The 26,193-nt window shown below is 47.6% G+C and overlaps 1 protein-coding gene across 3 annotated transcripts in view; it reads right to left on the bottom strand.

Moving 5' to 3' along the window:
- Ccdc88c (coiled-coil domain containing 88C) overlaps positions 1-10,214 on the bottom strand; it is a 114,102-nt gene extending 103,888 nt beyond the window's left edge. For 2 of the 3 annotated variants that reach the window (XM_058577684.1, XM_058577685.1), the window contains exons 1-2: positions 1,991-2,103; positions 1,161-1,269 (exon numbers count right to left, since the gene is read on the bottom strand). Coding sequence is in view for 1 of the 3 variants with exons in the window: in XM_046440644.1 (XP_046296600.1) it covers positions 1,161-1,269; positions 9,264-9,364; positions 10,059-10,118 (270 nt within the window). In the remaining 2 variants the exon portion in view is untranslated. Of the gene's footprint in view, positions 1-1,160; positions 1,270-1,990; positions 2,104-9,263; positions 9,365-10,058 lie in introns of those variants that run through there. The other variant, XM_046440644.1, reaches the window with a different exon arrangement.
- Between the last annotated feature and the right edge of the window lie 15,979 nt (positions 10,215-26,193).

Genomic DNA, 26,193 nt, shown 5'->3' with positions numbered 1-26,193 from the left:
CCCGACCTCCCTCCACCCCCAGGCTGGACTGGGGTCTCCTCTCCTGAACCTCAGCACCATCTGCTCTCAGGCACCTGGCACAGCACCAGGAGGGACTGCTCCCCACACACAGCACCTGCACACAGGGCCACGCCCCGAGCACCTGCTGGACGCCAGTGCAGCCCCCAGAGCTCTTGCCCCAGATGCCAAGTTACAGGCAACACAACCGCCTTTGCCCAGCGGGCACAGGGAGGCCTTAGCTGCGATGCCCCTGCCTACCGCATGTCTAGCCAGAAGATGGCTCCCACGGAAAAGGAAACAAACCCACTTTGGTTCCCAGAATGAACTCTGGGGCCTCCCCCCTGAGCGCCAGTCTCCTCCTCAGTCCTCTGTAACTAAAGGACACACTGGTTTGAAGCTCCCAAGGTGATGCTCAAGGAGCTGAGTGCTAGGAACAGGTCTCAGAGCAGGGCTGGCCCTGGACATGCTGAAACCTGGCATGAATCTGTCAGAGGCTTGTTCTTGAGCTGAGGTTCTCATACCATTCCCCTGGGGTCCTAGGAGGAGAAGAGGCCACTGTGACTGAGCAGAAAGCACTTGGTCCCCCAACCCCCAAGACAACCAGAGTGAATACCCCTTCACCTGGGGCCTCAAGAAAAATCACACAGGGAAGAGAGTTTCATCGCTAAGAAAAGGCTCGAGGACCAGCCTCCCAAGGTCCACGGCTGCAGTCCACTTCCCATCGCTGCCAGTCATGCAGAGATCACGTACTTGGTCACAGGTTCTCGGCTGGCCCTCCGAAGGCTGGGGCAGACCCTCCGTCAGCCTGCCTCACCCCTCAAGCACGCTGATCAGACCCTGGGGCCTCGGGAAACGCCTTCTCCTCCGAAGCCTGGCGCCCCAGCTGGCCACCTGGAGATACACCGGCCCCCTTCCTGGCCCCTGCACAGCCCAAACGTGGTCCCTTCTCCCCGTCCACCCTTCTATGGCTCCTCTAAGAGTCACAGAGCCAGGCGCACGGACAAAAATCCCCTCCCAGCAAGTTCCCAAGCTGAAGACCGAGGTTCCCTGGGCCTTCACAGTAAGGGGCGCGAACCCACCCACTGCGCCGAGTCAAGCCGGGCAGCAGCTCGCCCTCCACAACGCCCACAGGGGGAGCTCCAGGAGGAGGCCCGCCCTACCTGGTAGTAGGTCTTGATGCTTCTCACCAGGATGGTCAGGTTCTGGATGCGAAGGTTCACGTCGTTGTTGACGTGCCTGTTGATGCGCTGATTGGTTGGCCGGGGGTCTCTGTGGGAAGAAACAGGACAGTGGAAATCGCACCTCCTGGCCCGGGTCACACTTCCTTCCCCAGTCTCGACCACCCTTCAGACCTCTAGTCCCCTGAGCCTCATTAGGCCCTGTTGACTATGAGGTTGTGACAGTGCAGTTCAAGTCAAATCCTAACTGCCAGGGCCAAGCCAGGACTCTGGGAGAGCCTCCCCTTCCCACTGCCCACCCAGGCATTGGGCCGCCGCGGCCCTCATCAGGCTGCTTCCATCCCTACTGTTATTGGCACCATAAGGACAGTCACACGTCAATGCAGACCCACTGTCACACTGTATAAAAGATCAATAACCTACGCTGGGCCCAGTGGCACACCCAGTGGCCTGGAATCCCGTCAACATGAGAGGCCGCAGCAGGAAGATCCTAAGTTCAAGGCCAGCCTCACCAACTTAGGGAGACCCTCAGCAACTCAGCAAGACCCTGCCCCTCAAAATAAAATATAAAGAGGGCTGGGCATGCAGCTCAGTGGTAAAGTGCCCTGGGGTTCAATCTCCAGTGCCAAAAATAAATAAAATAAAAACTAAGCAAAGTAAGTGAAATATAAAAAAATATAAGAAACATGATTATGTCTAGAAGCTGATATACCCAGTCTATGGCACTGCACAATGTACAATGCACCCATGAGAAACGCTAGGAGGCAGGTCACCCCTGTGGGGACCCCCCCAAGAGTCGTTTGTTTTCCAACCTCAGGCAGCGGGGAGGTCTGGCCAGGACGGAGCTGGAAGGCTACACCCCGTGATCTGGAATCTCTCCCATCTACATGCAGGGCCTCTGTGTCGGCCAATGGCTCGGTCTAGGGGCCAGATTCAGCGCCCACCTTCCTCAGCTGCCCTGCTTTTCCTGACAAAGGCTTCCCCTCCAGTCCCTGTCCCAAGTCACCTCCAAGGACTGACATCTAACTCGAAGCCCGCCTGTGGGGTTTCATCTGTCACCCACACGCAATGATAAAAGCGCAGGGCCTCCCGGGGGCTGGTGTGGGGAGTCGAGGAAGAGAGTCTCAAGCCAACTGGCTCCTTTAAAGCCAGCAATTAATGGAAAATTGAGGAATAGAAGGGAAAAACCCTACACATCAAAACCATGTCAAATGTCATTGGAAGTACAATGCTTTTTTGTAACACAAGCTGTATAAAGTTCAACCTTTAAGTAAATATTTGACACATACATGGTGCGTCTCGGCAGTGTCCAGAGCGTGCAAACCCTTCACGTGCCGTAACCAGCCATGGACTTATTCAGTCATCCTATATCTGCTAAAACGACCACACTGGGGCAACCAGAAGACCTCTTTCTAATTGTCATTGTCCTGCACAGTGATGGAGTCTGGCCAAGTCATTTACATGTTCCACGTTTCTCCTAGAGCCATTCATTACAGAGAAAATAAAGGTTTATAGTTCCATTGAAATTAATTTAGGAAAAGAGGTGGCATTCAGAATTTAACCACAAAGGCATTTCAGCTACAGAGTGTTCTAGCATTTCAAAATAATTTTTCTTCCAGGTGCAATTCTCCTCCCTTGACTGTAGCTACCTTAAGAGATGAGAAGCGATTCCATAGCGACAACACGCTGCTTAACAGAGCAGCGCTCAGAGAGCAAGCAGGGCTTTTACTGCCGTACCGCTACTGCAGTACCAGATCCGTGTAAGGCAGACAGGGCCACCCCAGAGTGCCAGGGCCCAAAGCTCGGCATTCACTGCACAAATCCTCCATGCGGGCAAAGGCACTGTGAGCATCCAGGGCCAGGGACCCAGGTGTCCCTCACATCACATCATGGCTGCCTCAGACCGTCCCTGCTTTCGTTCTCCCCAATTCTGGGAAGAAAGAACTAATTGAGACAACATTCCAAGGAAACCTTGACATTTGCTGTATGACTAATTAGACTAATTACTGTGATCATTAGTACTCCCTCATTTAACTAAAGCTTTCGGGTGAAGAGAGGTTATTAGGAAACAAATGAAGACCAAAGGCTCCACCCTGGTGAAGGAAGCCGGGTTCCACCCACCCAGCACCCCCACAACTCCCACCTCTCTGGGCTGCACAAAGTGGGAGCCAGAGGCACGGACAGATTGCAGTCCAGGCTCCAAGGCCGGCCACAATTCTCTGGGCCTCAGTGTGCTCATCTGCAAAATGGCCACAGGATCCTTCCAGCCCTGAAGGACATCATTCCATGAAGCCACGGCTGGTGGCCAGTCTGGACTGGGCTTCTATGCCAGGAAAATCAGGTCATAGCTACCACACCACGCCCCCAAAAGCTGCCACTAACTAAGCAGAGATCTTTTACACCACGGCCCCAGGACATAAAAACCCTAGTGCTGCAATAGGACCTCAGAGGACAGGAAAGAGACACATCCGTGGGGCAGCTGGCCCAATGTTGGGGAGTTCCAAGTTCAAGGTGTGGGGCCCCCAGGCCCTCAACTGCATAAAAATTTCTAACTAGAAAAAAGGAAGTCAACTCTAAAAGAGGGTTAGAATTTAGGATTACAGCAACCTTGTCCCCTCCTTAGGGAAAGCCAGTGTTTAAGTTCTGGAAACATTCAAGAGACTTCCCAAATTTAAGCTGAGTCAAAAAACTGTGGGGAGTCAGGTGCAGTGGTGCAGGCCTGTAATCCCAGCGGCTCAGGGAGTTCAAAGCCAGCCTCAGCAACAGCAAGGCACTAAGCAACTCAGTGAGACCCTGTCTCTAAATAAAATACAAAACAGGGCTGGGGATGGGGCTCAGTGATTGAGTACCAAAAAACAGTAAGTGTTGGCGTGGATGTGGGGAAAAAGGCACACTCACACTGCTGGTGGGACTGCAGATTGGTGCAACCAATATGGAAAGCAGTATGGAGATTCCTTGGAAAACTTGGAATGGAACCACCATTTGACCCAACTATCCCACTCCTCAATTTATACCCAAAATACTTAAAAACAGCATAGTATAGTGACGCAGCCACATCAATGTTTACAGCAGCACAAGTCACAATAGCTAAATTGTGGAACCAATCCAGATGCCCTTCAATAGATGAATGGATAAAGAAATTGTGGTATATACACACAATGGAAGATTACTCAGCATTAAAAGAGAATAAAATCATGGCATTTATAGGTAAATGGATGGAGCTGGAGAATATTCTGCAAAGTGAAGTAAGCCAATCCCAAAAAACAAAGGCCGAATATTTTCTCTGATATGTGGATGCTGATCCATACTGGGGATGGGGTTGAGGAGCAGGGGAGGAATGGAGGAACTTTAGATAGGGCAAAGGGGAGGGAGGGGGATGGAGGAGACAGTGGAATGACATGGACATCATTACCCTAAGTACATAAATGAAGACACAAATGATGTGACTCTACTTTGTGAACAACCAGAGACATGAAAATTTGTGCTCTATATGTGTATTATGAATTGAAATACATTCTGCCGTCATGTGTAACAAATTAAATAAATAAATAAAAATTGTGGGGGCTGGGGTTGTGGCTCAGTGGTAGAGTGCTTGCCTAGTATGTGTGAGGCCCTGGGTTCAATACTCAACACCACATATAAACAAAACAAAGGTATAAAAAATCGAACTGTTAAAGTTTGGATTGGGCAAAGGGGAGGGTGGGGAGGGGAAGGGTCATGGGGCAGGAAAGATGGTGGAATGAGGGGACATCATTACCCTAGGTACAAGTATGACTGCACAAATGGTGTGACTCTACATTGTGTATAACCAGAGAATTGAAATGTTGTGCTCTATCTGTGTACAACGAATTGAAATGCATCTGCTGTCATGTATAACTAAGTAGAACCAATTTTTTAAAAAAATTGTTTAAAAAAAAAAGAAGACGAAACTATGGATTTCCAATAGAGAGATGTCTGCAGTATATCACAGGTTTAAAAAAAAAAGATGATGTAGCATGTGCCCATATGCATATAAAAATCAATACACACTTTACACAACATCTGGGAGGAACCAGAATATTAACACTGCTACTGCTACATCACAAAATTATAGATGATTTTTACTCTGTTCCTCTGTATGCTCCTATTCTCCTACAGTGGACATAAACTTTTTATGTAATTTTTAAGGACTCAAAGCCCTCTTGAAGATTGTTATTTATGTGCTACAACCAAAAAAGGAAATTACTGGGCCGGGATGTAGCTCAGTGGTAGAGCACTTGAGGAGGCCCTGGGCTCCATCCCCAGCACCATGGAAAATAAAAGGGGTGGGAGGATTGCTTACATTCATTCCCAAGAAAAAACCTTTTTGCTCCACCATTTTTGCACACCACAAACTCATTCACTCAACAGGTATTTGCCCTTTTATCCTCAGCTTCTGCATCTGCAAAATGGGAATATGAACCCCTCTGGGAGGCACTGGGGGTGGAAATTAGCCTTTAAATGCTTTTTAGAAGCTGAAGAAACTCCTCATTGGCCTAAGGATGCGTCCAACCTCCGAATAATTAATGTATTACCCTGAATTTTGCAGCTAGCACCAAGAGTCAGAAAGGAACCTGAACAAAGAATTGAATTTACTGCCATCCACGTGGGGGCACAAGCTCCCGGCCTGAGCCCCCAGTTTCCCACTGCACTAGACATCCAAACCATTGGCACCTCCCCTCATGGCACAGCTGCACAGGGGCATACATGAGCACATGCACACAAACCAAGCTCCCGGCCTCCTGAGGACCACAGTGACTGACATCTGCCGTCGGACATTTATGAATGCATCATCTTATTTACTCCTCCCTAACCTATGATCTACCACCCCTTTATCACTGATCAGGAAACTGAGACTCAGAAGGTTAGAGTAATTTGTCCAACCTAACAAAACCAGTAATGGCAGGATAACGATAAGAATTCATCTGCCGGACGCTAAGGTCAAGGCTCTAAAGCAATTTCCTACAAAAGAATCCAAACCATATCCAAAGTGAATCCATCCTTGCCCACAGAAGGTGCTTACTTAGGACCTAGTCACAGGCTCTCCAGGGCATCCCCTGCCAGGCCACTGAATGTCACACTCTCATTCAGGAACTTTCCTGTACCTGGGCCTCCCCTGAAAGCTGAGCCCATAGGGCTTTCCTGCTTCTAGGTGACACTGATGTCACCAGGAGGACAGGGCCAAGAGACTACTACCACAGCCTTCTAGGGTTGCCAGAGACAATGGCCAGGTGCGGTCACGTGACCCCACCTCTAACCAGCCTCCAGATGGCTCCGGAGTGTTAGGTAACAGCCTCTTATCTGCCACCCCCTGTGCAACCCAGCCAGCAAAACTGCTCTGCCATTTCCTGGGGCCCACCAACTTGGGGAGCATTTATCAGAGCGGACCAGCTCACGGTCTTGGGCTCCCAGCACAGGAGATAAGGCTTACCTGTGCCTTAGCCTGACATTCCTCCAGTTGGCAGAGGGAAAACTGAGGCCCTGCTGAAGTACAGAATCGGATGTGGGGCCAGGCTTTCTGCCCAGGTCCAACTTCACTTCAGACCTCATCGGGAGAGAGCTGAGGCCGAGAATCCTCCGGCCCTTTAGGGACTGAGAATGTGGGGGAAAGGCAGACTGAAACACAAACTCTAATGGGGAGCCTCTGATCTTTTCTGGACTGTAACGGAGCAGGAGCCCTGGGCCCAGAGCTGGCACAGCGTCTCACAAGAGCCAACAACCAGCGCTCCATGGAAGAACTGTACTTCCCAAGTTACAGATGGGAAATGGAGGCACCAAGTGGCATGTCCCATGTCACACTGCTAGCAGGAAAGAGACCTAGGGTTCAAACCCAGGCTGGTCACCTAGGCTGTCCAATAGTGGGGCATGAGTTCTACTTATTTAACTTCTATGGTCCTGGGGATTGAACCCAGGGCCTTGCCCATGCTAGGCAGATGCTCTACCACTGAGCCCGAGCCTGAGCCCCAGCCCCTATTTCTTAATAAACCACAGTAACTTTTACAGAGTGAAATGGTGTTTTTTTTTTCCCCCCTTGGTAACCAGATCGAACCCAGAGACACTTAACCATTGAGCCACATCCCCAGCCTTATTTTTTATACCGAGATAGAGCCTTGTTAAGTTGCTGGGGCTGGCCTCAAACTTACAATTCTCCTGCTTCAGCCTCCAGAGCTGGGATTACAGGTGAGCGCCACCAGGCCCTACGGCTGTTTTAAGTCGCAGTTTGAGGCATTTAGGAAAGTAAAATGTATTCTAAAGATCACTTCAAACACCCCCCACCCCAAAGGTCCCAATTGGCAAACACTTCCAGACAGACTCTGACCCCTGTTCCCCCAGTAGGACACCTTGTGCTGCTGGGGTCCTGTGCCCACCCACTCTCTCCGCTGTCCTCCTTCTGGAAAGCCTCTCATCCCCTTCCTCACGCCTGATCCAGCTGGAGGGACCCAGGAGAGCTACAAGCACACCAGGTTCCCACTTCCAGAATGATCACCTTGGCTTATCGCAGAGGAAAAAATATCATTGAAAACTGCCAGGGGAGGGGAGCAGCCCTTCAGCCCCATTTAGCCGCAGGCCAAATGCGAACAAGTGATGAGCTGGCATTTCTCAAAGGAATGGCCCAACAGGCTTTCCTGATTTACAAGCAAGTGGTAAACGCTTCAGGAATTCCAAAGGTCAGGGAAGAAAAGAGAAACAGTCCGGGGGCTTTTGTTCTCCCGGGCTGCCAGGGTGGAAAGCTGAATGAAAAGGAGGCGACACTGCTGGTTTTTTTAAATTAAACAGTCTCAGGCTCACTTGGGTAGGGACAGGTTGAAGTTTGGTCATGACACCAATGAAACCCAGCAATCTGGGGAGTCCAGCAGAATGTGGGGAGGACTGCTGTCCCAGGAAAACTCATTTCATCAAGGTTCTCTGAGAAGCTCAGCCAACACTGACAACAGATGTGTCTTTTTAGAAGCTAATCAAATACTGAAGACCAGTGAGATTAGAAGCACCTTAAAAATATTTTAAGATGGCAGGGTTTCTCCCACAGCATGACACCAAATGACAAGAAAACAAAAGAAACAATGTAACAGGAAAATGTTTTGAACAGACCTTTTTAGGTAGAATCTATTACCTATCTTTTATTTATATCTTTCTGGATATGCCAAAGCAAACTGTCCATTCTCCTTCGCTGGCCACAAATGAAGCTGATTCCCAGTAGCTACTGGATTTATGCTCAAGTATGACAACGCACTCGTTCATAGGTAAGGAGGTAAGAGTAAGGAGCTGACCCACAGAGAACATCAGGGTGTTTCATTCTGCTTCAAGTGACTGTGAATCACACTGACTCTCAGTTCCAATATGTTCCTTGCAGCTTCTGAGTTAAAAACAGAATGCAGCTGTAGGAGCCAACACCTACATTGTGACAGGCTGTCAATCAAATGCAGACAGGCTCTGAAGAACTCAGCAACAGGAAAGGATGTGGTCAGACATATACACTAGCAAGTCAACTTCTACCAAGACCTTGCTTAAGTCGCATGCTTCCAAACAAACAGTTCCCTGGATCCAACTCCCTGTGCAGCTCCTAACTCTAAATCCATTTCATGCAAAGGGACTTAATCAACTGCACTTGCTCTGGAATCAACTGAAAAAGGAAACCCAAGGGAATTCAGGCAGAGTCCTAACCTAAAGTGAAACTTAATAGTCACACTAGGATGCTCTCAGCCCACCCCTGACACTTCCTGTAACAAGACACTCTCCGTTACAGTTCAGTGCCCCCCAAAAGAAAAGGGGCTTTTTCATTTCATTGCTCAAGCCACAGTTAAGTCCTTGAGTTTGAAGTCAATCGCACTATCTACACCTCCTGAATGATAGTCCACTCCAAATTTCCTTCATCCAACAAGCAGCCAGAGCACAGTCCTGGATGGAAGTCTTTACACAACCAAGAAAGCTATAAAAGCACCCTGTAACACTGTGATATGGGTGTCCCTCCAACAGGCAGCCCCTCCCTAGCCACCTTGCATTCCACATTTACAATCTTAAACTTCTGCAGCATCATCCTTCCCCTCTTCTCTGAAGAAGGCAACTTACATTTGCAACATGATTTGGTTCAAAAGGATGCCGTCCACTAAATCCATATACAGACTCAAGTTGTCCTGGTTGCTGCTTCCAAACGAGCCAAAAGTTTTCACCTGCCGTGAGGTGGAAGAGCAGAGAAAAGAGAAAGGCAGGAAGTCACTCAAGGGCACAAAACACCGAACGCTCCTCGGGCAAAGGCGGCTGGGTTGGTGTGGACAGAAGGGGATCACCCACGCCCCTGCACACTTCAGCAGGCACCGAGCCTACCTACTCTTCTCCCAGGGCCTCTGTCCCCTCGCCACTCCGGGCAACGGCGCGAGGCAGGAGGAGGAAAACTTCCTGGGCACTTTTCTCCAGCGTCCGAGAGCGCGGAGGATAAGGGGGGACTTTTCAATAAATTTCTCACGTCTCAGATCCACTGGAAAGCAGTGCGCCCACCCCAGCCTGTTCACGTTCCCACTTGGCGTCCCCCATTCCCCACCCGTCACCGCCACCCACCGGCTGGTCTAGGGGTTCAGAAACCCACCAGGGTATTTTGCGGAGAGCAAGCAGGGTCCGTTTCGGGAAGGACCACTAGGACCCCGTCTGCCCCGGGGCCGCCAGCCCAGCGCCCAGCAGGAACAGGTGTACCCGCTCCGCCCCTGGCCCAGCCGCGAGCGCGCAGCCCAGCGCCCCCGAACTGCAGGACGCCCAACCCCACCCCGGCCGGCGGCCACCTGCTATGTCCCTTGCGTCCGGGTGGGCACCCCGGCCCGGCAGGAGAGGAGCCAGGGTACCAACAAAGGGGCGGGGAGGCGGCGCACTCACCCAGGTCACCAGCGGGCTCTGTAGGAAGAGCTCCATGAGCTCCGAGACGGTCACGTCCATGCTGAGGCTGCGCCCCCCGGCTCCGCGCCCCGCGTCCGCGTCCCCCGCGCCGCGGCACAAAGCGGCTCCGGCAGCGAGCGGCGGGCGCGGGGCTGCGGCAGCGAGCGGCGGGCGCGGGGCTGCGGCGGCTCGCGCCCGGGAGACAAAGGCGGGGCGCGCGAGCCCACGTTCCGCGGCTCCGGCGGCCCCGCGCCCCGCCCGGGGCTGGGGGAAGGGGAGGGCCCGCCGCTCGGGGAGGAACAATGCGGGCGGCCCCGCCCCTCGGCAGCCCTGGGCGGCCGGCGCGCCGCCTCGCGGTGCCTGCTCCCGAGCCCGGCGCGGGGAGGCTGCGCTGGGCGCCGGCGGCCCGCACGCGCGCGGATTTGGGAGCCCCGGGCCCGGCTCCCCGCACGTGGTCCCCGCCGAGCGCAGCCGTCCCGCGCGTGGGGCCACAGCACGTGGCGCCTCCCTGCGCGCGTGCGCCTGCGGCTGGCCCCGGACGCCACGTGCTGGCTTGGGGCGCGTGGGCACCGGTGCGCGCTGGGAGCTGGACGCCTGCCCTGCGAAGCCGCCGCGGGCCGCGGCACGCACGCGGCGCAGGGTCCCGGCAGGTGCAACCCCCAGATGCTGCCTAGAGGCCCCGCCCAGGCTCGTGGCTGGGGAGCCGAATCCGCGCCCCTCACGGCTGTACCAGGCGCCAGAAAAGTGCCGGCGACCACGGGGTGCTGGGGTTGGCCCAGGGGCAGGTGGGGCGGGGCTCAGGCCCAGAGGCCCAAGGAGGAAACTTTATGTGGAGTTTAGACTGTAAAAGGACTGCCTCTTGAGCCCCACCTGTGCCACCTTCCGGGCCACCTGCCTTCTGGAAGTTCCTGTAGGAACCCGGGGATGTGGTCACACAAACCTGGCCACACCCCGGCAGTGACTCTACCCACCCTTCACCCTCCAAACCACCACCACCTTGCCACTCAGTGGAGGGCAGCCAGATACCAGCCCTAGGTGCGTAGCAGTTGACAGGGTACAGAAAAGGGGGCAAGGCTCCCTAGTTGGATGGAAGGAAAGCCCCAGGGCGGGATCCCCATGCTGAGACAAAAGCGGTGCGAGACAAGCGGAGCGAAGATCAAGGCTCCAGGGCCTTAGTTCCAGGCTAGTCTTTGCCACTTGATCACAACCTGTAATAATTTTCACACCACTACCCGGTCCTTGTTCAAGCACAATATACGAATTGAATCCTGACTGTAAACCGTTTCTCGCCGGAGTCAACTGGCAAGAGGTTGACTTGAAGCGCCTATCATAATGCTCAGCAAGTATACAGAAGGCACTCAATCGCTGCCGATTGGCTTATTAGTCATTTTTGAAAGTTGGCCCCGTCAAGTGTTGAGGCTGCGACATCTGCTGGTGACCTGTGGCATTACGGCCCAGTTCTGGCTGTGAGTGTGTGAGATGGTGGCCAAGTTCCCAGTGTCTAAGGTGTGGAAGGCCCGGTACCAGAACACACCGAGACTGCGGAGGCACCAAAGTTTGAGGACTAGGTGGTTGGGGCAGGGGGTGACGGCGTGCATCAGAAATTCATTAGAAGAGTTCCTTGATTGTCCATAAAGAAATTCGGTTAGAAAACACGTGTGACGTGCATCCAACATCCATCTTCTTAGCAGTAAGCGGTGCCAATTGGCCAGTGTTTTTTCATCCTAACCTCAACCATTTTTTTAGGTTATTTATCTAATAAGCATACTCTTTTGCACTAAGAAATGCATTGGACAAATGGTTTGTGACAGTTCCTGCCACAGTCTGGCTGGGCACAAATCACCAGCCGCCACAAAGCACTTGTATCTTCAAACAGGAAGCTTTATTGCCCTATTGCCCGAACTCCACCAGCACTCCACGCACACTCCCCTAGAACACTCTCAACCTCCGCCGGGGTCCTCGAGAACTCCAGGGGAACTCCAAAGTAGCTGCCCCGAGGCAGCAAGAGCCGCCCTATTGCCGGACAGTAAAGGTCAAATATGCAGTTGAATACACAGCTTAACATAACCATCATCATCTCAATGGCTCGATGGTGCCACCTCTCAACCACTCCCATGCCATGGTCATCCTGACTCAGCTGTGGCCCTCAACAAGTTGAAGACATTTCCCATCATGGTGTGGGAATTTTTCCCTGGGGACATTGGCAGTCTCTGGGCCACAGGCACCTCAGGAATTTCTCTTCCGGGTCAGTTAGCTGTGTTGGTTCATGACCATAGATGTGTCCAGCACCATTCCCTGGCGGGGCTGCTTCACCCAGATCAAAAGGATTTAATCCACTCCCTTGTTCTCTGTGAGGTGGCTAGAAGGTGAACTGGATGTGCCCAGGTTACATGTTGAAAGACTTCAAAGGACAGGGTGACCTGGGCCCGTTATTTCTTATAAGCTTTTTAATCTGTGAAATCAGAATAAGAATATTATTCCTTTGCTTCATAGGGTAAATTTGAAGTTCAAGGTGATGCATAAAAAGGGGTGTAAATGCTGGGCACCGAGGCACATGCCTGTTATCCCAGCAGCTCAGGAGCCTGAGGCAGAAGGATCACATATTTGAGACCAGCCTCAGCAATTTAACAAGACCCTGTCTCAAAATAAAAAATAAAAAGGGGTGAGGATGTGGATCAGTGATAAAGCGCCCCTGGGTTCAACCCCCCACCCCATGCCAAAAAATAAAAAAAATAAAGAAGAAGAAGAAGAAGTAATACTTGTAGTTGTTGCAGTTGAGTAGATATTTTAGGTTAGTCACAAATGTCCTTATTCTTTAAATGGCCAGTTCTCAGTTGGATTCATTTAACTTCGTCATTTCACTTTGAGATTTAAATTAGACTTTTTAAGAATACATTCCTGGGGATATAGCTGCATAGTAGAGCACTTGCCTTGCAAGTACAGGCCCTGGGTTCAATCCCCGGCACCACAAAAAAAAAAAAAAAAAAGAAAGAAAAGAAAAGAAAAACATTTCTGCATAAATCAGTGTAAAATAATGAAACAAACCTATAACAAATATTATACTCTATGATGGTTTTATATTCTGTTACAGGTTTGACATTTTAGAATATTCTTAAAATATTGAAAAAAGTTATTAATGTGAAATTCAGGAACAAAATTAAAGATTTGAAGACTTTGGAGATGTAAATGCATAAAAGAATATCTATGTTCCAGTCAATTCCTTTAAAGAATAGGAAATAATACATTAAAATATGGAAATATGGAAATATGCAATATTGAAAAACATTATGCTCAAGTAAACATACTTCTAACCATTTTCTTCTGCCTGTCACTTCCTCTGAAAGATACAGGTTGAGCCATATGAAATTGCTGGTTTTGTCAAACTTTGGCCTATAAAAATTACCATTTCAAATGGTTCAACCTAAAGACTAACAGTAATTTACAGTGAATACTTACTGAGTACTTATTCTTTTAGTCAGCATTCGAAATATTTTACTCATTTAATAATCACAACAACCCTAGGTGATAGGTACCATCATTATTCCTATTTTAGAGTTAGTCTATACTACAAATGGATGCTTTATTACTGGGTAAGTGCCAAACATTGTGATAAGCACATTGAACAAGACATGAAACTGTACAAGAGGCCCTGGCTTCTAGCCCTGGCACTGCATATGCGCACACAGACACAACACAAATCTTGTTATGGTTTGGGTATGAGGTGTCCCCTGCAAAGTTCATGGTTCATGTGTTTGGGGTCTCTCTCTCTCTCTCTCTCCCCCCCCACCCCCCTTCTTGGCTGCCATGGGCTGAGCAGCTTCCCTCTGCCCTCCTCTTCCACAATGATATTCTCCCTCATCTCAGATCCGGAATAATGGAATCAGTCGACCATGGACTGAATCTCTGAAACTTTGAGCCTGAAATAAACTTACCCTCCTATAAGTTGTTCTTTCAGGTATTGGTCATTTCATTGGTCACCCCCAACGAAAAGTTGACACAAACTCTCAAAAAAGAGTAAGAAATAAAAACAAAGTTAAATCTTCAGCATTTTAAATAGCTACCTACATATTAATAAAAATGATTAAAATGGGGGGCTGGGGGTACCACTCAGTGGTGGAGAGCTCATCTTATATGTATAAAGCCCTGGATACAATCCCCGGTAGTGAAAAAAAAATGCAATGATTTATTATAAAGCTGCATTATTAGATGAGACAATATAATATAATTTTGCATGAGAAAGGCTTACACAAAATCTGAATAGAAAACGTATCTGTTTGGGGCCAGCAGATCTTTGGGTCTCAGTCCTGGCTCTGCCCTGTTGGCAATGTAACTCAAAATAAATTTCTTGGCTGCAATTGCAGCCCTGGTTTCCTGTCTGCACAATTTGGCTATTACTGTCAATCTCCCAGGGCTGTGGTGAGGACTAGGAACCCTCTAGGTAAAGTGCCTGGCATAACCTAAATGATTGCTAAAATTACTAAATCATTAAAATTACTGAAGCACTTGATATTTTTTCAAAGCATCCTCATGTAAATGAGATCCTTGTTTATCACAGCATTTCAACAGAGAAGACAGGTTGATTCATGTGATCTATCTAAATTTTCTCAGCCAATTTGGGACTAGGTTGAGCCGAGAATTCCAAGCGGGTCCAGGCTCTCTCTTGCTGACTACACATTCTGAGACAGGGGCCATGCTGTGAAGCCATGTGTTGGCTCAGAACTGTGTTCTCTGGAACATAGTGAAGGCTAGGTGGCCCTGACTGTGAGAGCCCTGGGAGGTACAACACAGACGTCGTGCTTCTAAATGATCATTATTACGTTGCTGGGATTTTTTGAGACAGGGTCTTACTATGTTTCCTGAAAGAATTCCCCACGCAAAGACACTTCGCCGGGAGAATTCCAATTTTATTGCAAAAAGCAGTGTGCTTATATAGAACTAAGGGGGAGATGGTAGGGCTTAGATAAATGGCAGGCAACCCGTTTATTGGCAAGTTCTTTCAGATATCAGCGTCGGAGCCCAGGAATTAGTTCTCATTGGGGCTAAGGTTCCCCGCCACCAGCGAGATTTGAAATTGGCGCCGGCGGGAGAGTTCACACGGGCGGGAACTTTTCGCGCCACTGCAGAAAAGAAGAAGGTAGGAAGAAGAAGTCCTTAGGCCCCATGTTGGGGTTTTTTTCTCTGGGGTATGGCTGCCGTTTATACTTTTCCCAACATTTTCCAAGTTGGCCTCAAATTTCTGGGCCCAAGTAACCTTGCACCTCAGCCTCCGGAGTAGCTGGGACTTTGGGTACATGCCACCATGTCCAGCTATGAAGCATCTTGGGAGGCTTGTATAAGGTCAGAAATAGGATAAAGGAGGGTGTGTTTGACTCTGCTTCTTTCAGGGACTCCCAAGCGACTTTGCTGAGGACGTGATATGTGCCCAGGGCATATAAGGATGAGTAAGAATACGCCTTGCAGAGAGCTGAGCACAGTACTCCCGACAGAGGGCACCCATGGGCAGAGATGTGTGGAGGGAACCCCACGTGATGAGGAGCCGAGGGAGGTGATCCTGGTGGGGCAGCCTGGACCCTCTTGCAGGAGCCTGCTGGGCTCAGGCAAGAGTTCAGCTTTATCCTAAGGAAAAGGGGAGTCAACGAAAGTCCTGAGACTGGGTGAAGACTTAAGCGGGTTTGCATTTCAGGAGAATCTTCTCTGTACAACCTTGAGAAATGGATTAAAGGGGGGAAAGGTGTGGAGATAAATCGTGAGACTTCAGCAGTGATCCCTGGGAGAGATGAGTAGAGCCCACCTAGAGCTGTGGGTGGTGAGAAAGGCTAGGCAGTGCTCTGACAGAGGGTGGGGATGGGGGAGGAAGAATGAGTTGTCACCAACCCTGGGGAGCCCACCCATCTCTCTCTATCTCTATCTCTTCTGTGCTAGAGATTGAACCCAGAGGCCTTAGCCGCTGAGCCACATCCCCAACCCTTTTTTTACATTTTATTTAGAGATAGGGTCTCACTGAGTTGCTTAGGGCTTCAGTAAGTTGCTGAGGCTGGCTTTGAACTCTGTGATCCTCCTGCCTCAGCCTCCCAAGCGGCTGGGATTACAGGTGTGCTCTACCATGCCACCACTGGTATTTCTCTAATAGCCTCTGCTTGGCCTGTGGACCACTGGCAAGAGGGAGCTCCCCAAGCCCTATATGAATCAGAATCTGCATGTTAACAGGATCTCTAGATGATTCCTGGGCACTTTAAGAACGCTCTGGAAAGCATGGCTCCCCTTCGCCCTTTCTTTACCAGCCAGCCTCCAGCATGAGCCGTGATTTGGTAAAACGTGCTGTGAGGGCACAGGCCTAGAGGACACATCAGAACATGAACATGTCATGGTGCCTGGCATCAGACACCCACAGGGAATGCAAGAGAAATAAGGTCTGCAGTGGCAGGGCCACCCAGGTGGCACAGCGTGAGGCAGTAAATGGCAGGAAGAAGCAAGAAGAACCAAAGAGGGTGGCTCCTTTCAGGACTCCACCCCTGTGCCATGATTCCACATGTGACAGCAGTAGGAGAGACTCTTGAGGAACACCACAGCAGGGCACATGTTCCACAAAGGTTTGCAAGTTTAAAGGATCTTAAAAACTCCACAGGGAATTGACTCCAAGTCCCTGCCCTCAGCTACCTCAGCTCTGCTCACAGCCAGTACAGAACAGGACCAAGCATTTTAGGGCCTGGTGCAGGCTCTGAACAGGGTTCCTAACTCTGGGGTTCTGAAAACACCTTTTATGCTCAAGCCTGAAGACCTGAGTGAAGCATGAGCAATAGAGGGCAGTGCCACTTCACCAGCAGAGGGCACCCTCGGGCTTCCACGACTTTGGGACCCCACCAGTGAGAAGTGGAGCCGCCTGCAGTTTTAATTTGCTGTCTCTAACGTTGAGCCAATTCCAACCCGTGGTCATAAGCCAGCTTTCAGTACCTCTGTTGGTGAACTGAGTGTTCCAAAGCCTTTTGTCCATTTTTCTGTAGGATTTTTGGACAACCTGAACCTTTTTAAAGGTTCTTCATAGAGATTAGGGAGTTTGCCCATTCATGCTGTATGTTGCCATATTTTCTACCCAGTGAATCATTTGTCTCCCCAGTTTGCTTTTGGTGTTTGTGTTTGTACAAAAATTTACATATTATTATATTCACATTTATCAATGTGGTGAATGACATTAATTGACTTTCGGATGTTGAGCCAGCCTTGCATTCCTGGGATAAACCTTGGTTGCCATCAGGATTTATTATGTTTATGTATTATTAAATTCAATTTGCTAGTAATTTGTTGAGATTCACTGAGAATTTTCACATGTATATTCATGAGGGGTGTTGGTCTATAGTTTTCTCTTTTTGTAATGTCTTTTGGGGAGGGTCAAGTAACAATGACTTCATAAAATAAATAGGGAACTGATCCCTATTTTTCTCCCCCTGGTGCTGGGCTCGAACCCAGGGCATTGTATAGTTCTTCCTCTTGGTATCCTAGAAGACTTCGATACAGTTGTCATTATTTTTCCTTAAATATTTGGTAGAATTTGATTTGTTTGATTTGCCAGTAAAGATGTCTGGAACTAAAGTTTTAGTTGCTGATTTTATTTTATTTGTACCAGGGGTTGAACCTTTGGGCACTTAACCCCTGAGCCACATCTCCTACTGTTTTTATTTTTTATTTTGAGACACGGATTAGCTAAATTGCTTAGGGCCTTGCTAAATTGCTGAAGCTGACCTCAAACTTGCCATCCTCTTGCCTCAGCCTCCAGAGCTGAGTTTACAGATGTGTGCCACCACGCCCAGTGCTGGATTTATTATTTTATTTTATTTTATTTAGTCGTAGATGGACACAATACTTTTATTTTATTTGTTTATTTTTATGTGGTGCTGTGGATTGAACCTAGTGCCTCATGCATGCTAGGCAAGCACTTTACCACTGAGCCAAAACCCTGGCCTTGGATGGTTTTTTACTACAATTAAACTCTGAGAAAAAGGATTCATACCAAAGCATGATTAATTTTTCAAATTATTTATTTATTTATTTATTGCAGCACTGGGCTGTGGCCCCAGTTCTTTTTATATTTTATTTTGGAAAAGGGTCTGACTAAATTTCCCAGGCTGGTCTTGAACTCAAAATCTTCCTGTCTCAGCCTTCTGAGTAGCTGTTATTGCAGCTGCAGGCCTCCAGGTCCTGTTTACAAGTTCAGTTTCTCTGATACAAACAGATACGAAGTAATCAGGTTACCTATTTCTTACTGATGAAGCTTTGGTAGTTGGCACCCTTTAAAGATTGTCTCCATTTGATCTTTTTTTTTTTTTTTTTGGATTGAACTCAGGGGCACCCCACCACTGAGCCACACCCCAGCCCTATTTTGTACTTTATTTAGAGACAAAGTCTCACTGAATTGCTTAGCGCCTCGCCATTGCTGAGGCTGACTTTGAACTTGGGATCCTCCTGCCTCAGCCTCACAAGCCACTGGGATTACAGGCGTGAGCCACCGTGCCTGGCTCCATTTGATCTTAATTGTCAACTGCACTGTCATAGACCTGTTCCCACTGTGCCCATATTGTACCTGTAAGGTCCGTGGTGGCTGCCAGTGTTCCTTTCCTCTTTCACGTTTGCTCTACTTAATTGTGTTTTCCTCTCCTTTTTCCCTGAGGTTAGTGTAGCCAGATGTTCATTGACTTTATTGATTTTTTTCCAAAGAAAAATATTGCTATTATTTTTCTTTCCTTAATGTCATTGATTTCTACTCTCTATCTTATTCTTTCTGCTTGATTTAGTTTGGATTTAATTTCCTTCCTTTGTGGTGCTGGGGATCAAACCCAGGGCCTTGCGCACACTAGGCAGGCGCTCTACCATGGAGTTACATCCCTGCCCTCATGTTTTTGATTATGCGTCAGGTCTAGGAACCCATTGCCAACTCCAAGGTCATAAACAATTGCCTCTATTCTTTCTTGTAATAATTTCATGGTTTTGTGCTTCACTAAGGTCTTTCATCCATCTTGAGTTACTTTATGTGAGGCAAAGTCACAACTTCATTCTTTTACATTGACTATTATTTTAGCTCCATTTGTGGAAAAGATTTTTATTTCTTTGTGTGTGTGTGTGTGTATTTTTTAGTTGTTGGTGGATGTTTATTTTATTTGCTTATTTATATGTGGTGCTTGGAATCAAACACAGTGCCTCACACGTACAAGGCAAGCACTCTACCGCTGAGCTACAACTCCAGCCCCAAGGTTATTATTTGTGGAATGACCTTGGCAACCATATTAAGGTTGTCCAAAGGAACAGAAAACACACACACACACACACACACACACAGAGTACCCCTATTATTTCACTTCTGTGGTTTCAGTCACCCTTGCTCTGAAAATATGGAAGATTTCAGAAATAAAAATTTCAAAAGTTCAAATTTCCTAATGTTCTGAGTAGTACAGTAAATTCCTGCACCATCTGCTCCCATCAGGACATGAGTTGTCCCTTGTCTAGTGTATCCACACTGTATACACTACCCACCCAGAAGGCACTTAGTAGGCACCTCAGTTATCAGATCTAGTGTTGTGGTACTGTGATGCTTGTGTCCTAGTGACCTTTTTTTAATATTTATTTTTTAGTTGTAGTTGGACACAGTACCTTTATTTTATTTACTTATTTTTATGTGGTGCTGAGAATTGAACCCAGGGCCTCACATGTGCTAGGCAAGCACTCTACCACTGAGCCACAACCCCAGCCCTCCTAGTGACCCTTTTCTAAACTTAATAATGACTTCAAACTGCAAGAGTTGGTATGCTGGCAACTCAGATGTGCCAAAGAGAAGCCATAAAGTGCTTGCTTTAAAAGGAAAGGTAAAAGTTCTCAGTAAGAAAATCGTAAGTAGGCTGAGGTTGTTTCTGTCCGTGACATTGAAGAAGAACAATTCACGCTGGTTTTGGTGTCACATCTCCAACTGCAACAGTTACACCACTGTGTGCCCAGTGCTTAGTTAAGATGGAAAAGCATTAACTAACAGAACACAGCACTGTCCATGGTCCAGGCATCCCTGGTGGTCTCAGAGGGCATCCCTTGTGCATAGGGGATGGTGATGTTCTTTTGGAGTGCAGCCCACCTTCTAATGGGCCACCCTTTGTACCTCACCTTTAGGGGTCTGCTGGGACTTGAGTCTAGTTATGGGGTTAGAGCAAAGGTAGATGATGTACCCGGGTCCTGAAGAGAATCAAAGTGTCTGGCATGGAACTACCCAAAGCAGGGTTCACCTCCTCGGACACAGAATGCCACAGATGGGGTGCCCAACAGTAGAAATTTATTTCTCACAGTTCTGGGGTTTAGAAGTTTAAGATCAACTTAGCATCAAATTTGGTTTCTGGTGGGGGCTCTCTTCCTTGCTTGCAGATGGCTACCTTCTGCCCTGTCCTCCCATAGCCTCCCTTTTGCATATACAAGGACATGCAAGAGTGCCAGGGGCTCTTCCTCTTCTTGTAAGAACACCAGACTTACTGGATTATGACCTCGTTTAACCTTAATTACCTCCCAAAAGTTCTATCTCCAAATACAGTAGTCACATTGAGGGTTGCCACCAACATGCGCATTTGGGGTAGGTAGACATGGTTCCAACAGCAGTACCCTTCTTGGGTTGATGTGCTGGAGGGTTGAGCACTCCACTTGCATTTTAATTCAGTCACCCACAGGATGACGCTCTAGATTTGGGTGTTAGTGATCTCAGCTTTGCAGCTACAGGAGATTGGGGTCTCTCAGGACAAAACTAGCAACTTTCTGTTCATTGACGTAGCACTTGTCTGGAAATTGAAATGCCTGAGCTCAACCTTCTTTCCCCACTTTGTTCAGTGAAACTAGGTGCAGCCAGTCAATCTCATATTTCTGGTTTGGTGAAAATGTCCAAACATCAGACATGATCCCACAGAACCTTGCCTCTTAGAAGTATCTGATTCAGAGAAGCCAATGGTGATGTTTGGGTATCTTCACTTTGCATTGCGCCACGGATTGTCCATGCTGTCTCTGCTACTGGGAAATCATTAAAATAATTTAAATAAATCACTTAAAGTAAATCATTAAAAGTCATTCGTGCCTTTAAACCTAATTGCATTAGAGAATCAATTCGAGAAATCCCTCAAAATTAAGATTTTGTTCTTCTAGAAACAGACTTTGTCCTAAAATCTGTGTGAGTTTGCTAGACCTACAATAACTAAATTTCACCATTGGGTAGCTTCAACAGGAGGAAAAAAAAATTTAATTTTCACAATTCTGAAGGCTCATAGTTCAAGATCAAGGTGTCCTTGGGCTTGGTTTCTTCTGAGACGTCTCTCCAGGATTTATTTATTTATTTATTTATTTATTTTAAAAATATTTTAGTTGTATATGGACACAATACCTTTATTTTGTTTATTTAATTTTTTAAGTGGTGCTGGGGATGGAACCCAGGGCCTCACACATGCTAGGCAAGTGCTCTGCCACTGAGCCCCGCCCCAGCCCCTCTCCAGGCTTTAGATAGTGTTTTCTCCCTGAATCTTCACATGATCTTCCTTCTGTGCCTGTGTATTCATTTCCTCTTCTTATAAGAACACATCATGCTGGATTAGAATGCCACTGTAGGATTCATTTTAATTGGTGGCACTCACCTATAACCCCCCAATGACTTGGGAGGCTGAGGCAGGAAGATCACAAGTTTGAAGCCAGCTTCAGCAATTTAGCAAAGCCCTAAGCAACTTAGGGGGACCCTGTCTCAAAAAACAGGGCTGGGGATGTAGTTCACTAGTAAAATGTCCCTGGGCTGAATCCCCAGTACCAAGAAAAAGAAGGAATTCATTTAGTTACGTCTTGAAAGACCCTATCTCCAAATGCAGTCACATTCTGAAGGGCGGGGGTTAGGGCCTCAATGTCTGAATTTTGAGAGCTATTACAATTCAGCACATAACAGTATCTTTGTTGAAAATCGGCTGACTATGGACTCAAGATTTTATTTTTGAAAATTCAGTTCTCTTCCAGCTGATCTGTACATGCCGGGATTCACTGTCCACATTGCTTCCTACTAAGTTTTTGTTTCTGTTTTCATGTGCTGGGGTTGGAACCCAGGGCCTCGGGCACAGTGGGCAAGGGATCCACCCCTGAGCTACATCTCCAGCCCTAACTTTTTTTTTTTTAATATTTATTATTTATTTTTTAGTTGTAGTTGCACAGAATACCTTTATTTATGTGTGGTGCTGAAGATTGAACCCAGGGCCTCGCACATGCTAGGCGAACGCTCTACCGCTGAGCCACAACCCTAGCCCCCAGGCCTAACTTTTGAAATTTGAAAATACGAATCCTCCTACTCTGGTGTTTGGTTCTGGGGATTGAACCCAGGGTCTTGCACATGCCAAGCACGTACTCGACCCTGAACTCTACTCCCAGTCCATGTTTCTTGTTTTATTTAGTGCTTTTTGTTGGTTTGCCTGTTTGTTTTTTGCTGCTGGGGATCAAACTCAACCACAGAGCCACATCTTCAACCCGTTATAAATTTTAGAAGCAGCTTTTCAACACCTCCATAGAAGCCAGCTGGGATTCTGACTGGGATTTTCATCGAGCCTGTGGTTAATGGGGGAGCATTTCCACTTTAAAAACACCAAATCTTCAATCCGTAAGCATTGGATATAGTCCACTTATTTAAATTTTTTTCAATTTCTTTCAAAAATGAAAGAAATTATATAGTTTTCAGGATATAAACATTGTCCTTCTTTTGTTAAATCTGTTCCTAAGTATTTTCCCCTATTTTTATTTACTTTGCTTTAGTTTAAATCCTCAAAGAGTACAGCATTGCACAGTCTGTGTCCAGTGGCCTTAGCAGGAAGGCTGTTTCAGAAATTGGCACAACATGCCATTGTTTCCACGGGCACGAGTCACCTCTGCCCAGATTACTCTGGTTCTGTTTGGTTTTTCACCAGGAGTCACTCTGTTATTCTTTGCTTTGTACACATAAACACATTTTTTTTTTTGCCCAAACAAATTTCAATTTAATTTTAGGCATAAACACCTTCAATTTTTTTGTGGTGCTAGGGATGGAACCCTAACCCTTGTGCATGAGAGGCAAGCAACTCTACCAACTGAGCCCTATCCCCAGCCCAAACACCTTCAGTTTTAAGAACTATGAACTCCACAGACAGCACACATAGCCACAGTGTCCCAGACAAGCCTGACTTTTAGAAGCTCTGTCCCTAGTAGGCCTCCTCCACAGGATCCAAGATGGCAGAAAGAGCTTCCTAAGTACTGTATTGTATTCTTCTTCATGCTATTGGAAATGGAACTGGGTACAGTGGGACACATCTGTCATCCCAGCAACTCAGGAGGCTGAGGCGGAGGACCACAAATTTGAGGTCAGCCTCAGCAATTTAATGAGACTCTCTTTTAAAATTAAAAGGACTGGGGATGTAGGACAGTGGAAAAGCACCCCTGAGTTCAAACTCACCCCCACCCCTGTTCCAAAATAACAAAAACACCTGAAAAACCTATTATAAAAGGACTTGTTCTCTTAATTTCATTTTTGGGTCATTTATTGCAAATATATAGAAATATAATCAAATTTCATATGTTGATTTTGCACCTGCAACTTTGCTCAGCAAGGTGACTAGTTCTGTAGGTATTTGTTAGGACTGCTTGTATGCAAGATCGTGTCATCTGCAAAGAGCTGTACTTCTTCCTTATTTATTTATTTTTTTTGCTGTGTTGCCGAGGCTGGCCTTGAACGCATATCCTCCCTCCTGAGTTGCTGGGATTATAAGTGCTGCCACGCCAGGTGTATGATCTGGAGGCCTTTTCTTTCATTATTTTGTTCTTGGTAGAACAACCTATCTGGTTGAGGGTAGTGAAGAGGGTGGTGGCCAGAGGGGACGGCAGTAGCACCAGGTCGAGCTCCCAGACTCCCAGTGTCCCAACCTGAGATTGTTGAATAAACCCTTCTCAATTTCTTATAATGCCTTCTTGATTATTCTAGAATTCCGAAATGGTTGGTTTTGGCAGTTGTGCCCAGTTTTATCATTGCTTTTGGGGGCAGGACTTGCCATGTTTTCCACTCTGTCATTTCTGGATGTATTTTAGCCAATTCGCTGAGTCCCCTGCATGAACTATGAAGGACTCCCAATTTCAGATCTTAAACAGAAAGTCAGTTACCATGGCCATCTCCTTCCAGGTTTGAACTGTGTTCATATATTAATTTAGGGCTAGGGATAGAGAATCAACGCTCAAGCACATCTTTAGCATACACAAGGCCCTGGGTTCAAATCCTCAGCACCACAAAAATGTTTAGACATGGTTGGGGTGTGGCTCAGTGGTAGAATTCTTGCTTAGCATTCATGAGGCCCTGGTTTTGGTTTCTAGCACTGCAAAAAAAATAGAAAAAAGTACACATACATGAGGCCCTGGGTTTGATCCCCAACACTGCAAAAAAGAATAAATATATACATTTTCCTTTGCAGTGCTGGAGATTGAACCTGTATACTAATTTAAATATATCCTCTACTCGGGTACCTGCGACTTGTGGGGAGCAGGTTTTATATTCTGTCTGTACTAAAGCCCTCACAATTGTTTTGTAGGTATCAGTCCCATTAGGGATGAGGAAACCAAGACTCAAGGAACTTATTCTTTTCTCTTTTCTTGGGTGGGGGGTACCAAAGATTGAACTCAGGGGCACTCGACCACTGAGCCCCTATTTTGTATTTTATTTAGAGACAGGGTCTCACTGAGCTGCTTAGTGCCTCGTAGTGGCTGAGGCTGGCTTGGAACTCCCAATCCTCTTATCTCAGCTTCCCCAGCTGCTGGGATTACAGATGTGCACCGCCATTGTGCCTGGCTAAGGAACTTGTTCTTAAGTCTTCTTTTTCCTTTTTCTTGTGCTGGGGATTGAACTCGGGACCTCTACTACTGAGCATATCCCCAACACCTAAGTTCTTGGCAGTAGAGTCAGAATTCAAACCCAGCCCTCTCTGGCTCCGTGATTGTGCTCTGTCTGTAACTTTGCAACATTCTTATTAGGAAATTTGTTCTTAGACTCAAGCGATCAATCAGAGTACAGCATGGAGCACACTGTGATCTCCTGAGCACTCATTCAGGCTTTAGCTTATTGTTATTTTCCTGCTCGGCCCCATTCCCGTCTTCTAGAGTGGGCCCTTAAAGGACTTGAACAGGGGTGAGAAGTTTTCACTAATAACAATTCCTTACATTCTCTACCCTCTTTGAAAGCCACCCCAAGAATTCCAAAGGCCAAGTTCCCTGGGCTCCTGGCTTTGGGATCCCTCAGTGAGACCACATCTCATGGGATTAGTTTAGTTATCTCTTTTTTTAAAAAAATTTTTAATATTTATTTTTTAGTTTTCGGTGGACACAACATCTTTGTTTGTATGTGGTGCTGAGGATCGAACCCAGGCCGCACGCATGCCAGGCGAGCGCGCTACCGCTTGAGCCACATCCCCAGCCCTAGTTTTGTTATCTCATCAACCTTCCTCTAAAGTAGTTCTTTAGGACTTCAAGTAGTATCAATCTGTAGAAGATGGGCACAGTGACACACATCTGCAGTCCCAGCTACCTGCCTGGGAGGCTGGGAGAAATGTAAAGCTCATGGGTCCATTTTGAGTATTTAGCCTTAATTGGGAAGTAAGAGTCAATTGTAGCTATTTTAACTGTAGCCCTTCTCTTTGCCACCCCTATTTTGAAATTAGCTAAGCACGTAGACTGCGACCTGGAGCAGCTGCTGTTGGACAAAAGCAGGCCGACTGCCTGCCCGAGTGTGCTTGCTAGCCAGGTTCAAGAGCATGCCCTTCTAGCAGGAGTGAAGTTTGCCTTGTAGACCCACTTCTGAGCACTTGTTTGATTTCTTGCTACACCTGAGTATTTCTAACAGGCTGGGGCAGGGGCATCACTTCTGTCAAGAGTTTGAGACCATAAATGAGCCCACCACCAAAACTACCATGACCTGGCTCTGCTAAGGCTCTATAAAACCCAGACCCTCATGGTGGCCTGCCACTGTTTTCCCCTGAAGATGTGTCCCTCAGAGGCCTGACTGCTCAATTCCACTGCTTGATAAAAGGTGTTGCTGATGCTAGGTGTGGTGGCCCAGGCCTGTAATCCCAGCGGCTTGGGAGGCTGA

This window comes from Marmota monax, unplaced genomic scaffold, assembly GCF_021218885.2.
Source record: "Marmota monax isolate L192 unplaced genomic scaffold, Marmota_monax_Labrador192_F-V1.1 WCK01_AAM20220418_F8-fsc00017, whole genome shotgun sequence".
Lineage (NCBI taxonomy): Eukaryota > Metazoa > Chordata > Mammalia > Rodentia > Sciuridae > Marmota > Marmota monax.
Note: the sequence above shows the minus strand (reverse complement) of the source record. Positions and strands in the feature narration are given on the sequence as shown.